General features: G+C 40.3%; 1 protein-coding gene across 1 annotated transcript in view; it reads right to left on the bottom strand.

The window, feature by feature from the left end:
• The window catches only part of HIBADH (3-hydroxyisobutyrate dehydrogenase), a 96,724-nt gene extending 82,214 nt beyond the window's left edge, over positions 1 to 14,510 (bottom strand). The window contains exons 1-3 of the mRNA XM_090287076.1: positions 14,316 to 14,510; positions 8,475 to 8,635; positions 443 to 552 (exon numbers count right to left, since the gene is read on the bottom strand). Coding sequence (XP_090143202.1) covers positions 443 to 552; positions 8,475 to 8,635; positions 14,316 to 14,406 — 362 coding nt within the window. The 5' untranslated portion in view covers positions 14,407 to 14,510. The remainder of the gene's footprint in view (positions 1 to 442; positions 553 to 8,474; positions 8,636 to 14,315) is intronic.
• Positions 14,511 to 17,048: the final 2,538 nt, after the last annotated feature.

The raw sequence follows: 17,048 nt of genomic DNA, 5'->3' as shown, positions 1-17,048 counted from the left end.
ACAATAACTTTTTATTATATAATAAAATGTTAAATAATGATGTTCTTTCCAATGTTTGGTTTTATTTTTCATAGAAACCTTTTCCTGAATTTCAATAAGTCATATTATGCCTGTAACATTTGTACACTTTAACATGCAAGCTTTAAAAGTCTCTTAAACATGTTACCAATGAAAACCTAGGTTTAATGCAAGAGTTAAAGAAAAGAAACAGAGGCAAACAGAAAAAAAACAAAAAACGTATTCCCAAAAGTCGCATACTTGACTTCAGTGAAAAAACAAACCCTTTACAATGAGAGGGAAACCACAACATTCACTTTTAAGAAATAAGGAAACAGTACAGAAAGCTTTAAAAAACATAACTGTAATTTCTTAATAGTTTCAACAAATGTGAAATTCATGAACTATCATAATGAGAAAATATGCACAGTTGAGAAATACATACTTGAGAATTCCATTTGCTCCAGAATAAACTTCTACTGCATTAGCACTGGTGGGCAACATTGTAATAATTCTGTCAGCTTTTTCAGCTACATCTGCTGGGGAAGACACTACCTTTAAAAAAAATTTAAAAGGTACATTTAAATTAAAACGTAAGCAGTTTCTAGAGCACAAGTAGGATCCACTTTTTATGCATGCGGATAACAGTGACAGTGAATAAAACTCATCCTTGTTTCCAAATGACAAAAAAAAAGCTCACTGTCTAAAAGCGTCTGTTCCTCACACACATACGGATGCACTTTGTATGGAATCAAATCTACTGTTTATTTTAAAAAGTGTGAAGTGAGTTGAGGGAGAAAAGGCAAAACCCAACAGTCCTGGGAACAGACATACTTCTCATGGATTCCTCCAACTTGGATTCTTAAACAGCATACTTTTTGGTAGATGCTTTGACTAAGAAAAACATTCTAGTACAACAGGGGCTGGTAACCAAACTACAGGATTCAACAGTGATTTCAACGTACAGCAAAAGCCCCTAGTGAAATGATCGAGCCCCAGTTCTCTAATCTCTGTTCAGAAAAGAAAAGGTTAGGACAAGGCCAGGAGCGCTTCCTGCACTGACTGTCAGTACCACGGTGAAGGCTCAGACTGTGAGCGACCAGGACTTGTACGTACACCAGAGAGACGCACACAGGGGCCTCAGGCATGCTCTCATTTCCCCCTCATTCCTGCTCCCATGACGACCCTGAACATGCTGTCAAGTTGCTCTCTCTGTCCTCTGTATGTGTGTGTGCCTGTGTGAGCGCACAGACGCTCACTCACACCCCCAGTCCCCTGCTCTCTCTTACACACACACCTCTATTCACCGGATCGCCTGGCAGCAACCACAGAAGTCAGAAGAGACCAGGCACTCACTCCTTGACTCAAACTCTCCTTTAACAGAAAGAAGCCATCACCCCAACTGTCACAAAAGCTCCTCTACAGCCTTACCTCGCTTTAGAAAAAGACAAAAGATTATCAGGAGGATAATCAATGATTTCTCTGTAGAGTGACTGACATATGTATTAGAAATGGACATATTTTCTACTAGGAAATAAGAAGTGATATGTAAGCAGGAATGGGGAAGCCTCTGCTTTTCATGTGGTGAAAATACACGTAACATTGTCTTGTTGTCTTTGATGCACAGCTGATGAAAGGGAAAGAACAGGAAGCCACACACAGTGTGTAACATAAATATTATGAGCTGGGGGTAATTACATTTCAATTTTCCATAACAGACTATCACCTCCTAAATCAAATTCTAGATAAATGTGATTTTAACATAAAGTAATTTTATAAGTCATACTTTAAAATTTCAGACACTCAGCTATCCCAGCACTTTGTGTATTAACATTAAATGATAATATCAAACATCACAGACCCTAAAACAACAAAAACAACAGATATTCTCTCCTTCAATGTTTCATTCTCAAGGCAATACAGCATTTTAGAGCCTAAAATGTGGCATATTCAACATGTATATTTTGATATATCATAGGGATTTGCTACAAATAATTTTTCCATTAATTACGAAGAAATATTTAAGTTAAATGAAAACCATTCCTACACCCATATAAATACTGAAATTCAAAAAGAGACAACTATTTCCTGGCAAACAGTTCAAGTTCTCTCAAGAAAAACACAGATCAGTAAGATGAAGAAATAAGAAAAGGAAAAGTTATAGGAGTCATCGTTCTCTATTCCTGGACTGGACCAAGAACATGGACTACAAAGAGGGCCCCATCCGTTCATTCCTACCTAAAAGAAGTTAATAAACCTAATACAAAACGGGGGCATACCTTCAATGGCCTTTCCTTCTGTGGCAGGTGTTCCAGGGACTGCAGTAAGCCTATAGTTCTGAGTCAATTTCAGACTTTCTCTTAGGAATTGAGAGAGGCTCTTCCACTGAAGGAAATACAATTCCATCTAGATAACTCCTTGAGAGGTGCCCTCAGGGGCACCAACAATTAGCTCACAGACCTAAGGATACTTCACACCTCCAAGGTCTGGATGCCAATGAATTGGCAGTGCCCACTCATGCAACTGCCAAGTGCATGGGGTGGCCAATCAGCCCCCTGCATCCCTGGCATCTGCTTCTTGGGATGCTTGGGTTGCCAGAGGACTGCTAACCCCTCAATTATACTGGAAAATAGTGTCAAAGCTCACGGGTCTGGAAAAAACACACAACGAAAGTGATGGCTGGAATGTCACCACTGTACTGGCCACAACTGCTCCATAGCTAATGACTAGATACATTTGATACATTATAATAAGTCTCTAATTTGCACTACAGAGGGCATGTTTATTACGACAGTTAGACAGACGTGTGTGTCCAGCTATTCAAATCATCTTGCCTTCTGTGGGATGACTTCAAGAGTCTGTAATAACTAACTGACAAAATTTGGCCACGACTCAAAAGCTGGGGGAAGAGAAACAAACCTTGTTGCCCGTCTGACACTAACCACAAAAGCCTTTAGGAGCCAAACTAATTAGAGTTCTTTCAATTACATTTGCTAATTGAATGGATAAGCAAAAACAGCATGGAGCAGTGAAAGGAACACTAATTTGGGAAACCAGAGACCCAGGTTTAGTCACAGCTCAACTGCTAAGTCATATGTGATTTTGTGCAAATCACATATCCTCTCTGGCTTCCGTTTCTGAATCTACAAGGTAAGAAGTGTGATTTGGGTTATCTTTAAGGGTTTCTATCTCCCAAGTAGAAAGGAAATTTAGGCAAAGAAACTTTTCATATTTATTTATTTCAGAGAGAGGGGAAAGGAGGGAGAAAGAAGAGAGAAACACTGATGTGAGAAGCACTGATCGGCTGCCTTTTGTAGGCACCCTGAGTGGGGACCAAACCTGCAATCCAGGCATGGGCCCTGACCAGGAATCAAACCCGTGACCTTTCAGTTTGCGAGTCGATGCCCAACTGAATCACACCAGCCAGGGCAGAAACTTTTCCTATTTAGTAACCTTAAGTTCTAGGACGATACAGCCTCTGTAAAAACAAAGCTGATGGGACAGAAGGCATCTGTAATGACTGAGAACAAATGTATAGCATTAGCAAGACTCTACCCTCCCCACGTCTGTGGACAGTCTGACCTGGCGGACTCTGGGCCATGGCTATGCTCCGATTGTCATGGCCATCCCAGGACAATCTCTTGCTAATTCCAACTGCCTCATTCTCATGCTATTATGACTTAAGATGACTCTACTTTTCCATTATCTCAATTTTGACTACAGGAGATTGGTTCCTGTGAATATCATGATATCAACAGTCTTTACAAGTTTTGGAAGTCAATTTCTCTGGATTTAGATTCATCTATATGCTAGTACACATCAATGGCAGGTGTGCAATACAAAGAGTAGAAGATAAGATAAACTGAAGACAAAAACTGCTTTGCTAGGTGAGGGGAAGGAGGAAGGGTGAGGGCATGAGGGCCCAGAGGAACAGAAGGAGCTGCATCTCCTTTATGCACATCCATTGGAAGGAGACAACTGTTAACTAGCTGCTTTACATAAAGAGAAAAATCCCGCTGTCTCTTCTATACAAAACAGTCATGTAAGTCAAGCTCAGCACTGCTTCCAAGTAAGTGGGTAAGAGATCCTTGCAAAGAAATAAGATGAACATGACTTTGGTTAAACTTGCCACTCAGTGTATTTTAATCTTTCCAAGTAGAAAAGCATAGTTAGTTCAAAATTACCCTACACTTAAAAAACTGACAAAAATGGCTTGTGCCTACATCTTGAAACATTTGGTCAACAGTGATGGAGCCCATTCAGCAAGAGGCTTTTTAAAGTTCTCATTTAACAAGACCTGAGTGGCTGCCAGATTAGATCCCAGGAGAATCACTTAACCAGACATTTCAGCCTTACAACCCACGAACAACAGGATGGTTTCCAAGTTTTCAAAGAGAAAACAAAAGAGAATCTAATTAAGCCTAGTTCAGCCAGAAAACTCATGCAGAAATGGTGGAAGACTTTTGGCACAGATCAGTGGCATCTCCAAGGAAATTCCTAGATAATGAAAACAAAAATGAAGCACAAGTCACACGCTGTTGACGCTAATGCTTATAAAGAGAAATCAGTACCTTCTGCAAAATAAGCACGGGATGGAAAGGGTGGTGAGAATATATTCTTGAGCAGGATGCTGTCAAATCATTACCTACTAGTTTGGTTTTAATTTTTACCCTCATTCCTTCAGTTAAAAATATGTCTACAGTTCTGTTCCAAAGCGCTCTGGACTCGATGACTCAGCCAATACAGTGGTGTATTTCTGTGTGGTGTTGGGAAGTAGAGATCTGAGAGCACTACGGTATAGATGCAAAAACATTCATAACAACAGTAGTAGTGCCCCGCCCCTTCTATGTGCCAGGTTCTCTAGGAGTAAGAGGAAGGTGCTACTGCTATCCCCATTTATAAGATGAGAAAACGTAAGCAGAGAGAGGCTAAATAATCTGAAGTCACACAGCGAGCACATGGTAGACCTAAGATTTGAGCCCTGAAAATCTAGTTCCAGGGCTTATGCTTCTCAACAACTCATTGATTAATGATTTCTAATATACAGAGGCCAAATAGTTATCATGGGTTAAAGTCGCAGAAAAGATGCTAAAAGTTGAAACGATGCATTGTAGGTTAAACCTGAGTTTCCAATAGAAATAAAGATATAATAAAGGGATGCTGAAAGAAGAATGTACAAATTTTTTAAGGAAATGACCACAAATAACATATTTAACCAATTATAAATGCCTTATTAGAACAGGTTAACATTTAAAGGCATAAATACGTTGGTTAAATACAGTGATGTAAAACACATTCAACATGTCAGCCGTGCCTGGTGTGGCTCAGTGGATTGAGCACTGGCCTATGAAATGAACAGTCACCAATTCAATCCCCAGTCAGGGTACATGCCTGGGTTGGGGACCAGGTCCCCAGTTTGGGAACATGCAAGAGGCAACCTGTCGACGTATCTCTCACACGTTGATGTTCTCTCCCTCTATTTCTCCTTCCCTTCCTCTCTAAAACTAAATAAGTAAAATCTTTAAAAAAAAACATATTCAATATGTCAGTTTTTATTCCCTTCAGAACCCACGTATAACTTTTACTACCAGGTAGAGCTTGAAGAAAAATCTCCAGGGTTGGAACACTCCAAAGCACTTCTTCACCTGGATCTGCAGGTGCCCATCTTGCCCCTTGAGGGGAGAACCCTGCCTTCGGAAAGCAAAGCCAGAAGGCAGACAGAAAAGACCCTGACTATCTCTGTGCCCAAAATTCAGCTGTGCCTGGGATCAGACCACTCCCCAACTCTGCAGGTATATGAAACAATAAATTCCCCAGTTTTTGCTTCAAAAAAAAAAAAAGAAAGGAAGAAAGAAAGAAAGAAAAGTACTTCTTCAAGATGTTCAAAGATCTTTAAAACAAGTTGACTGCTTTTGACCCAGATACTATTTTGTTACTTTTTCTTCCAGTAAATTTCTCACTAAAAATACAGTAGACATTTAAAATCAACTAGCCAATTCTGCAATCTTTGTTGAAGATCCAAGACGGGGGCAGATTAGGTGGAAACTACACTAACCTCCTTCCAAGACCAATCTGCAATCTCTGGGGGGTGGAAACATGCTTTCTTAGGCTGCCATTTTATCAGCTTCATTTGGCATAGTAATATTGCAGAAAAAAAGGGGACACCTGTCCTTAAAATGTAAGAATCAAGTCAAATATAGTCTGAATTTTGAAATCTTTAATCCCTCCATTGCACTATGGTGCACGACGGCAAGAAGTTTCAAGGTTTTCACCTACATTTTCCTATCCCACCCGGACCTAGTCTTCTTGCCTTGCAGTAGAATTCATTTTTTCTTTTATCCAAAAATTTTAAAAAACTTAATATAACCATGAAATAATACTGAGATTTTAATATATCAGAACTTATTCATCCAAATTAATGTTGCTTTTTATTTTTTAAAAAACATTTATTAATTTCTTTATTTTTAGAGAGAAAGGAAGGGAGGGAGAAGAGAAACATCAATTGGTTGCGACCTTTCACTTTGCTGGACGCCACCCAACAAACTGAGCCACACCGGTCAAGGATAATGTTACCTTTTAAAGGAGTACCCTTAGCAAATCACACTTGTTCAAATGACATTGTCACAGTTCAGAATGCTTTTCAAGCTTCCAGCATGTATCATTTATCAACAGATGTTTTCACTTTACTATTATGACAGGATACTTCCCCTCGGGCCCAAAGCTTTTTTTACCCCTTAGCTCCCTCCCTTCCTCCCTCTACATTTCATATTCTCCTGCCCTCCACTGCTGTTATTACGATAAATACTCAGAGGACCTCTTGGAGTCACGACTCTTAGGGGAACAGAGCTGTGAAGGAGAGGGTTATATGGGAAAGGGAATTCTGTCTTCTAGTCTTGCTGCTTCAGTGTGAGCCACACCCACAGAACTTTTCCCACTGTGTGTGGGGGCAGGGGTGGGAACTGCAGACCAGAGGCTAAAACAAGTCTTGACTCTTCACTGCTCTGGGAGGGGCAGCTACCCAGAACCCATCTTCTTTCCTTTCTCACACCCCACTTACATATCTCAAGGCAGACCAAAAAAAAAAAAAAAAAAAAAGGGAAAAAACCTAATGATTAAGTCTGTGTCCCAGAACCTTCTCATTTATTTTCAGGAATCTGAGAGATCTTGTCTCCATGACTTTCATTTCAGACTACCTCATTTCCATTTGTAGGTGATCAAAGATTTTACACAATATAATGTATTTTCCTACTAGAAATGAAATGACTCTTAACCGTTTATTACTTTTTTTTTTCCTCCTTAAAAAGTGTTTCCACATTTCATTATAGTCAAAATACAATTTTAGTAGAAACTTCCCTGTAATGTTACTTAGTCTTGCAACCTAAGACACTAATACCTTGCCACATGCAGCTCAACCTAGTTTATTCTCCGCAGCACTGGACAGACTGCTAGACACATGGTAGGTGCTCAACCGGCATCTGTTAACCGAAAGTAGAAATCTCCAGGAACCCGGGGACTAAGGCTTCCACTTTTAAAGAAAATTGCTTCTTTACCCAATTCTTCATCCGGATATATCCTCCTTGCTCTGCCATCTGGCTAAATGTCTCATCTTCAGAGAGAAGCTCCCTATCTGCCCTCTCACCCAATGTAACAACCATTTTACTAAAAATTAATGAAACTCTTTGCTTTTGACTGATCGCGGTTGGTAAGCTTTGCTGAACTGGTGCTCCAGTGTCAGTATTCAGCAACTGCATGATGGGTAGGCAGGCACAGCTGAGAAGTTCCAAGACAATTCTCAGGCAACGCTGCTGCTTCCCCATATGGCACACACCCACGAAGGGAAGGAGCTGGATGACCTCTCTCTAAGTTGCCTAATTCTGCTCTTTACATAGGCATTGCACTTCTCAGTACTTATTTCAAGTCTGTTTTCCAGAAGTTAACTATTTAACTTTATTTTTTCTCTCACCTGTTTCTGTATTTCTCAGAAATTCTTAGTATTACATTAATCCCTTAGTTACCACTCTACAAATTGTACAAGTAGAATTTCCTTCATAGCTCAAAAAAAAAACAAAACTCTAAATTCAGTTATTAATACATGGTCTTCTGTGTATATGTATTATAGACAGGAAGAAATAAAATTAGCAATCAGGCTTACAACTCCATTGGGTATACTAAAAAGCTGTCACTTACTTGAATGTGTATTCTTTTTTTTTTTAAAGATTTTATTTATTTATTTTCAGAGAGCAGGGAAGGGAGGGAGAAAAGAAAGGGAGGGAAGCATCGATGCGTGAGAGAAACATCAATGTGCGACTGCCTCTCATACGCCCCCAACCAGGAACCTGGCCCGCAACCCAGGCATGTGCCCTGACTGGGAATCGAACTGGGACCTCTGGTACACAGGCTGGTGCTCAATCCACCGAGCCACAGCAGCCAGGGCTGTATTCATTTTTAAACATCAAAATCGTAAGAAAAGCTCTTACCTGTTCACCTGCATCTTGAAACTCTTTGCATGCATCAGGGAACACATCATAAATAACGAGTGGATAGCCATGTTTCGTGAGATTTTTTGCCATTGGATTCCCCATGTTGCCTAGTCCAATGAATCCAACTGGAGTCTTAGAGGCCAATGACCTAGAACACACTAATGTCAATGCATTATTTTCAACAGGGGCAGATAACATTTTTATTGTAAACATCATTCAACATTAGTAAGTCAATTCTTTTTTTTTTTTCACCCATCTCCCCGTCCCCCTCCCCTTTGGCAACCATCATCTTGTTCTCTGTATCTATGGGTCAGTTTGGTCAACAGTTAGAATTTCCTATTAAAAATTTCTTTAAAGGCTAGTTTTAAACTAATGATCTAATCACATTTAGAGAAATGGACCATGTGCATACAGACCAACATCTAATTATTTAGTTCTCCAGAAGAACAGTAATAAATTGTTAAACACTCTCTCTTCTGTTTTCTACCTCTCGGACATCGTTTCTCTGGTTTTTAACAAACTTTAAAATGTTATCATTTATAAAATACATATTACATACTTTACCTGTTATGTGGAGGATTCTAGGTTCCTCATAACTACATTATCTCCTTCAGTAATGTGCATAAAAATTTAATGTGTTCAATAAAACCTATAGCTTGGACAATGTCTAAGAATGGAAAATTTTGTAACCTTCCCACCCCACATTTTTAGAAACCAGCCTTTCCAACGGTATAAAAAACAATCTGGATACAATGTTAATACAGGAGAATGTATTTCAACCAAAAGTCACCAGTTTATAAATACGGTTCTATGAGGACAGGAACACTTCCAAGGCCTTTAAATGGCAAGAGGAACAGTCTCAGGACCTTGGGCTAACAACCTCATGCACTTTCAGAGAAGAGGCACTTCTATTTATAGAAAAAAAAATTCTTAAAAAAGGATGTATGCTGGTTTTGCTTTATTTTCTTCTTTTTCACAAAAGGCTTTTCGAAATCACACTGTGGCAGGACAGAGCAGAGAGGCCTTGCACTACCATGAAAATAACATTAGAGGTTATTTCTGTTTTTAGATTTAGACTGTGCAACCTCACCTTACCAACACTCAGTTTAACACACTGGGTTTAACAAGAATCCTGTGTCTTTCTGGTCCACAAGAGGTTTGATGATGATAAATATTATATTTGTCAGTAAAACAAGAATCAGAGGGGGGTGTTATATCAACCAGAAGGCTAGTTCAACTTTTGAAATATTGACAGTATAGCAATTTCTAGTGATGAGATCTTCGAAGAGCTAAAGTTAGCTGTTGAAGTTGAGATAAAAAGTAATGAGGCCTGGACTCCGGATGGAACAACATGAAAATCAATGAAGATTGTGATATGGTAGTGTAATTAGATGAGTTGATGTCAAAAGAGAAGAGGTTATTTACTAATGGTAATATCTAAGAACTTCTCTCAGTTTAAAAGACCTAGATTCCTATCCTCATAAGGTTCATTCTTAGATGTATGCCCTTGAACTAACAACTTACTTAACTTCTCTAGAGATTTATCAACAAGAGTGACTCATTCAGAAGGTTGTTGTAAATACTTGAGATAAACGAGTAAAGCGTTAAACAATATCTGGCACATGAGAGTCAGTAAGTATCTGCTACTTTTGTTATTAATGGGCAAGAAGCAGCACAAGGGCACAAGTCCTATGCCAAATGCCCCTTTTTTGCCTAGTGGGTTAGAAGAGCCAGAGTGTTAGGAGAAGGGATGGAGACTACTTTAGAAGAATATCCTGTGTCTAAGGAAACACATCTTTTAGTGAAGGTGCTATATCAGAAGGCATGCCCGGACGATACAGAAAAATATGCTCCTAAAGGAGAAGAAATTCAAAGGAGTATAACAAAATCATTATCTTGCTCTGGCTGGAGTGGCTCAGTGTTTTGAGTGTCCGCCTAAGAACCGGAACTGAAAGGTTGCCGGTTCAATTCCTAGTCAGGGCACATGTCTGGGTTGCAGGCCGGGTCCCCAATTAGGGGCGTATGAGAGGCAAATGATTGGTGTATCTATCTCTCGCACATCGATGCTTCTTTCCCTCTCTTTCTTCCTCCCTTCCCCTCTCTCTAAAAATAAATAAATAAAATCTTTTAAAAAAATCATTATCCTAAAAACTTTCAAACTTAACTAGTACTCTTCCTTTAAGTAAGTCACACACACATTAATGTCTGGAAATAGTATATTTAGACCATAGCTAAAACCAGATTGGCAGAAAATCAGTCAACACAATACCAAGAAACTAGTTGGAAAATTTGGGAATTATTTCTAACTTTATAAATTTACAGCTTACACCCCATTTCTCCAATGGGATGTGGACAAAGTTATCCATATGTTGGATAACTTGGATTAAGTGCTACCAAAAATCAAGCTTCTTGAAGTTTCAAAATGCAAAAATTGTAATAGGTTAATTATTTACATTTCCAAAGATTGTTCCTCCTAATCGAAGTAATGCATTTCATTGTATCAAGAGATAACAGGAAAATACAAAAAAGTATAGTCATAAGGGAAAAAGTTAACCTCACTACACAAAAATAATCTGTCCTTTGAATGTATGTTCTCATTATATCATGAGATTATGCTGTATATACACTGTGTCCCAGCTTATCACATGTTGTTATAAGCATTCTATTTGCTTAATATGAAGAGTTACTAAAGATAGTGACTTACTCTATAAAGGCCTTTACTGTTTGAGTCAAGTTATTGCAGAAATAAATATTCCTCCTACGTAATCTCACAAGTTTAAGGTCAATTTTTGGTCCTGAGCCATGAGCTGCTTTTCAGAGCACTATGTGGATCCCTAGAAGCTAATGTAAAAAGGAAAAATGCCATTACATATTCTATTTATGCTGTGTGTTGTTTTGAAAATATGTTTCTTACCCAGAAAGGGACCAATAATAAAAAAAAATGTATGCCCATTTCTGTACCTAATGCTGGTTAATTTTCCCATTCCACCTCTGGTCAAGTGGTCACTTTAAGATGATCTGATATAAATTCTTTTTCCATGTAAATGCTGATGAGTCACAATGACCTACATGTATAGATTTTTTAAATCTGTATAAAGAAGTCTACAAATAAATTTAATTACCTTCTAAGATAAAATGCAAAACTTACTTTTACTAAATGGTGATCAAATAGTAATATACATACAGGTATCCCCGTATAACATGGTACTTCTATAACACGGTTTCACTCTAACAGGTTAGAGAATTGGGGAAAACTCCCATGTAACACGAAATTAGGGAAATCTCCATATAATACTGAATGTGATAAAAGCTTTTAAGAGCAAAAGATAACTCATTAAAAATTTTTCATTCAAGTGTGTACATCGTATCAGTTTACTCTAAAAAGTGTAAAGAGAAGCCTAGACTTAGCCAGTCATATTTCTTAAATGAAGATCCTTGCACTAAAAGGAGCACAAAGTTTAAGAGAGAACTTCACACGTGCTTAGCACCGTATAATGAAATTTATAAAGATCTCTCAGCTAAAAGGAAGCAACCTAAAATAACAGATTGTTTTGCAAAAAGTAGAACACAGAAATCAAGATAATGCTGAAGAAAGTTCAGAGGATGAGGATATCTTGTCAAAAAGAAAATGCATTCGGTTAGTGGAGCTTAGTAGTGGTGATGAAGAAAACATTACTTAATTCATATTAATATGTAGTACTTTTGAGGAAAGTTGCTTTAATAAAGATATTCCTCTTAATCATAAAAATATAATAGTATTTTTTTTAATTTTTTGAAACTAACCCCCTTTTTTGTACTAGTTCTTTGTTTCATATAACACGGATTCTCATAACACAGTATTTGTTAGGAACCCAACAACCATGTTATATGGGGGTTACCTGTATATAGTTTAATATTGCTAATTTTTCTATTTCCTTTTTTATACTGTAAATATTTTAAAATTAAGATGTGCTATGAACTTGCAACTTTCAGGTCTCATTTTTTTTAATAGTAAATAAACACCTTAAAACATACTATGGTGACAACCCACAGAATTCGGAGCACTACGTAGTGTTACTATTTGGACATGGCCCTTTCTCTTAAGTCCCTAGACTCCAAACTTGCATGTATTTTTTGAAGACTCCAATGTCAAAGAAGTTAGCACTTTTGTAATAAACTAATATTGACAGAAACATTTAAAACAATTCCAGAGTAAAAATCAATCGCTAACGTGCTTTTAAACAATCATCACAAAATGAACTGTTTAAAATTTATCATAAATCTATATGCACAGAGCACCTTCGGGGTAAAGAACCGAAGAAACGAGATCACAGGGCGAAGCGTCTAACCAGCACTGTGGAACAGCGCTCCAGTTCACAGGGACAATTGTTACAGTCCTGGGCCTCAGGCTCTGCTGTCAGGAACTGGAACAGCTTTCATAACTCCGAAAGGTGCATTAAGAGTTTATTAAAAAATCATCTGAACACCTTGTAAAACCACTAGACAACACATCTTCCTTGGCTAATCAACACTGAAAGAATTGCACATTCATGGGAAAATTGGTGCAAAATTTACTGCTGAGCAAAAGTGGGAGGCATTTTTGGGAGCTCAGTACAGTAGCTCCAACAGCAGTTACACTCAAGTTTGGCAGATTCCGCGAGTTTGTATCTTGTTTCTGTGATTCTGTATCAGACATCTGTTCTCCTGCATCACAAGGAGCCTGCCCGACTCAAGCCAGGGAGGAAACTCACTCTTCTGCTTAGCTTTTACTGAGAGGGAGGAATGGGAGCTATTAAGGACTCAATTCTGAGCATGCTCTTTTTTCAATCAAATTTAATAAAAAACAAACCTAATACCAAGGCTTTTTAAAAAAATCCTGAGTATGCTCTTGCTAAACTGTTACAACTCTCACTTTTACTGGAAAACAACAGCAGCGGCCACACAAATCAACCAATTTTTAAATTAAAGAGGAATGTTGGTGTAATAGAAAATGCAGGAATGAGGATGAATCAAGGGCTAACTTCCTAGATCCCGCTGGGATAGATACCCTAATTCACTTGCCCAAGGGGCCTCGGGTTAATCACCTGAAATGAGAAAGGTTTTATCTCTATGGGTCTAAAAGCTGCCTCTTCCTAAGTCAATGGTTATCTTCCATAACTTATAATGATATTAATGATACGGGGAGAGGAAAAGGATAGGTTCAGGTCACAACTTTGAAGACGTTTAAAGTGTTTTGGTTAATAATTTGACAGAAATGCCATCTTCAGGTAGCACAGTTCCAAAGACGGGGCGGCGGAAAGCCTGCCTTGCGGGTCAAGGATGAGTTGAAACTTTGCTGGTATGACTTATCACCTGGTGTATATTGACACCACTCTTGTACGATTAAGGTGTTTAAACAAAAATCTGGCCCCGCTGCCCAAGGGAGCGCCCACCCGGAGTGCACCCTGGGGGGAAGGAGGCTGAAAACGCGAGCCGGCGCTGCAAGCCCAGGGGTCACAGGGGTGGACGCAGAGTCGCACCTGAGGCTGGGCCCTCCATTTGTCCTCTGAGCCCTGACTCCAAAGGAGCACGCCCCAGACCCAAATATTCTTCCCTTTACCCCAAGGTCTTCCCACCCCTAAGTTGCGGAAAGGGCGCTGAATGCCATTCACCTGGATTCGGGGCCAGGTTACTGGGTAGAAGCACAAGCGGCGCAAAGGGCAGCCGCAAAATACGCCAGACCTTGGGACCAACCAAAATGTTGGGTTTTAAGCCCCGATCCAACCGCAGCGCCTCTCGTGAAAAGACCTCTTCGGCCGTCAGGGCGCGAGAAGCGGGCGGCCGGAGGAGGGACGGGGGAAGGAGGCACGATGTCCTTACCCGCTGCAAGGCTGGCCGCTGCCGGCCAGTGCCGGCGGCTCCAGTACCGGAGGCCAGAGGCGGCTCCACGGAGCCGTATGGAGGCTGCCATGCTGCCCCCACCCCGCCTCCCCGCGGTGACCTCCGCCGCTCGGGCTACCCCACTGTCTGCGAGTGTGCGCTGCGAGGCAGGCGGGCACACCGGCGTGGGGCCACGCGCGCACGCGCTCTGCCGCGAGGGCGGGCACCCACCCGCGAGGGGCGGAGCGCAGAAGCGAGAGGCACCGCCCGTCGGGAAAAGTGCCGTCAATCCAGGGATCAGGCCAATCAAGATTCGCAGGTCCTCCGCACTTTGAGAACCACCAATAGGAGGCCCTTCTAATGCTTACGTAAGGTGCCATGGCCCCGCCTCCTAGCTCCTCCCCGGTCTGCAGACTGCGGGCAAGTCTCCTTGTTTACCAAAACGCAGAGGGTGTAAGGGGGGGCGTTGGCTGTCACTACCACATCCTCCGAGCACCTGACTCCTCAGAACCACCCCCCTCAGAAGGTTGTAACTGCAAGTGTTGCCACCTTGAGTACTAAACTTTGGCGGCAGCTGCTGCTGTTGCTGCAATCTTTTCGCAAGCGAAAAGTGCCGTTTTCCAAGTATGGGACTTCGTTTCAACTGCAATTAATACGCGGGTCTCTAAATGTATTTGCAGTTTTAGTGCCTGTCTCGTCATTGGGAAACAATCATAGAAGTCTGCCAGAATACAATAAGTTTTAAGTTTACTTGATTTTATTTACCCAACAGTTTCATAAATTTGAAAAACAGTAGGAAAACAAATTGATGACGTTCTCTTTGAAGGGTGGAATTACTAGGAATTTACACTTTTTAAAAAAGATTTTATTTACTTTTAGAGAAGGAAAGGGAGAAAGAGAGGGAGAGAAACCTAAATGTGTGAGAGAGACATCTATCAGCTGCCTCTCCCAGGCCCACAACCTGGGCGTGTGCCCTGACCTTTGGGTTCACAGGCCAGGCACTCAATCCATTGAGCCACACCAGCCAGAGCGGAAGTTACACTCTTTATTCCAATGTATATTTCTCTAATGTTTGAACGTTTTGCATCCGTTTTGTTAGGAAAAACTAAAGGTACGTACAGGGAATTGCATATAGGACTGTGTGTATGTGTGTATGTATGTGTGCTAGGGATATGTATTCATTCTGTCTGTGCTTGGTGTACATATTTGAATCTCAACTCTGGTGATAATTGTAGCGCTTGCCATTCCCAGTGACCTCCTTCAAAGGGTTGGGAGCCAAGGACACACCAGAGCAAGACTCACAGCCTTTGTAGAAGGATTAGTACAGGAGGAAAGAGATTGCGGAACTGTGGAGTGGCTACGGCAATGAGAATCCCCAGTGCCCACTAACAACACCCCCCCATTCATTTTATTTATTCATTTGCCTAGGTTGTGTTCACCCAACCTTTTAATCTAAGTAGCAGAATCAACACATTTGACTTTGACCTTTTGCCCAGTCACTCAGGCGGTTGGAAGTGCCTAAAGAAAAAGCAAAGAAATTGGATAATTTCCAAGCAGGCTCTCTCCTGATTCTGGGCATGCTGGCAATATTTCCAGGGACTGGTACCTAGTGCAAAATTCTCATCTGTAACTGGGAGGAAAACGGCTCCCTTCTTTGGCTGTGCCTCCACCCCAATGCTCTAATCCACATCAGCCAAAAAGAAGGAAGGGAGAAAGAAAGGGAAGGAAAAACGTTTCTGCCATCGGAACAGTCTCCTAGCATTTTCTACCTGACCCTCTTCCTGGTTTATTTAGATCTTAGCTGGAATAGACCTCCTGCAACCAATAAATGTAGCTTGGGACAGGTTTCTATAATTAACTGCTGAAATGTGCCTGCCTTTCAACTATGTCAACCTACATAGCAGAGCTATTTACAACACAGGACAACATATCAATTGATCTCCGAGCTCCTAAAGTTTATACCCCAGTCCTCCTGAGATTTTTATATTCGATCAGATTGTTTTTGTCATTTTTATTGTAAGCTACCGTTTTTGTTTCTCTAGGTTGTTTATAGGGCTCTTTTCTTGAAAATTAGTATTACTTTACCGAAGGTTGCTTTCTATGAACAGTGTTCTCTTAGGACTCCAAGCAAGACTCAGAAAGAGGAGCAGGCAGAACTGAAGCTGGGCATGAGATCTTTTTCATTTGTTTTTAACTGATGTAACGGCTTTGAAAAGGGAGCGAGTGGCACTGAAAGTTTGATTCTTTTTGCTCAACCAGGGCATAAATCACAATTTTTCCTTATCCCCACAGTGTGTAGTTTAATGTCTCCTCTCTGAAGCCCTATACTGGTTTGTAAATTAAGGCTCTGAGATTTTCACAGAACTTTATCGTAAGTATCATGATTTTTAATTATTCCTGTTTGATGGTGCTTGCAGATATTATTGTATTTGCAAAGGCAGTTACTGCCTATGGCTGGTTTCTTTATTTGATTGCCTTCCTGATATGTTTGTGTCAAAGGCACTGCAATTTCTCCCTGAGTCTGTAATACCAGTTTTGTTTAAAGCTGTGCTCCAGTGCATTAAAGGCCCTTTACCTCTGCTTCTGGAACTACAGAATAGGTATATTTTTTCTCTATCCCTCCCAATAAATACAACTAAAACCTCTGGACATTATATATACAACAGATGGAGAAAAGCAGGCATATCTACTAGCGACCTCAGGACCCAGAAAGGAACAGTGTTAAGTGCTTGA

Source organism: Furipterus horrens, unplaced genomic scaffold (genome assembly GCF_987537825.1).
Source record: "Furipterus horrens unplaced genomic scaffold, mFurHor1.1.pri manual_scaffold_9, whole genome shotgun sequence".
Classification (NCBI taxonomy): domain Eukaryota; kingdom Metazoa; phylum Chordata; class Mammalia; order Chiroptera; family Furipteridae; genus Furipterus; species Furipterus horrens.
The sequence above is the reverse complement of the archived record's forward strand: the minus strand, read 5'-3'. Positions and strand labels throughout refer to the sequence as shown.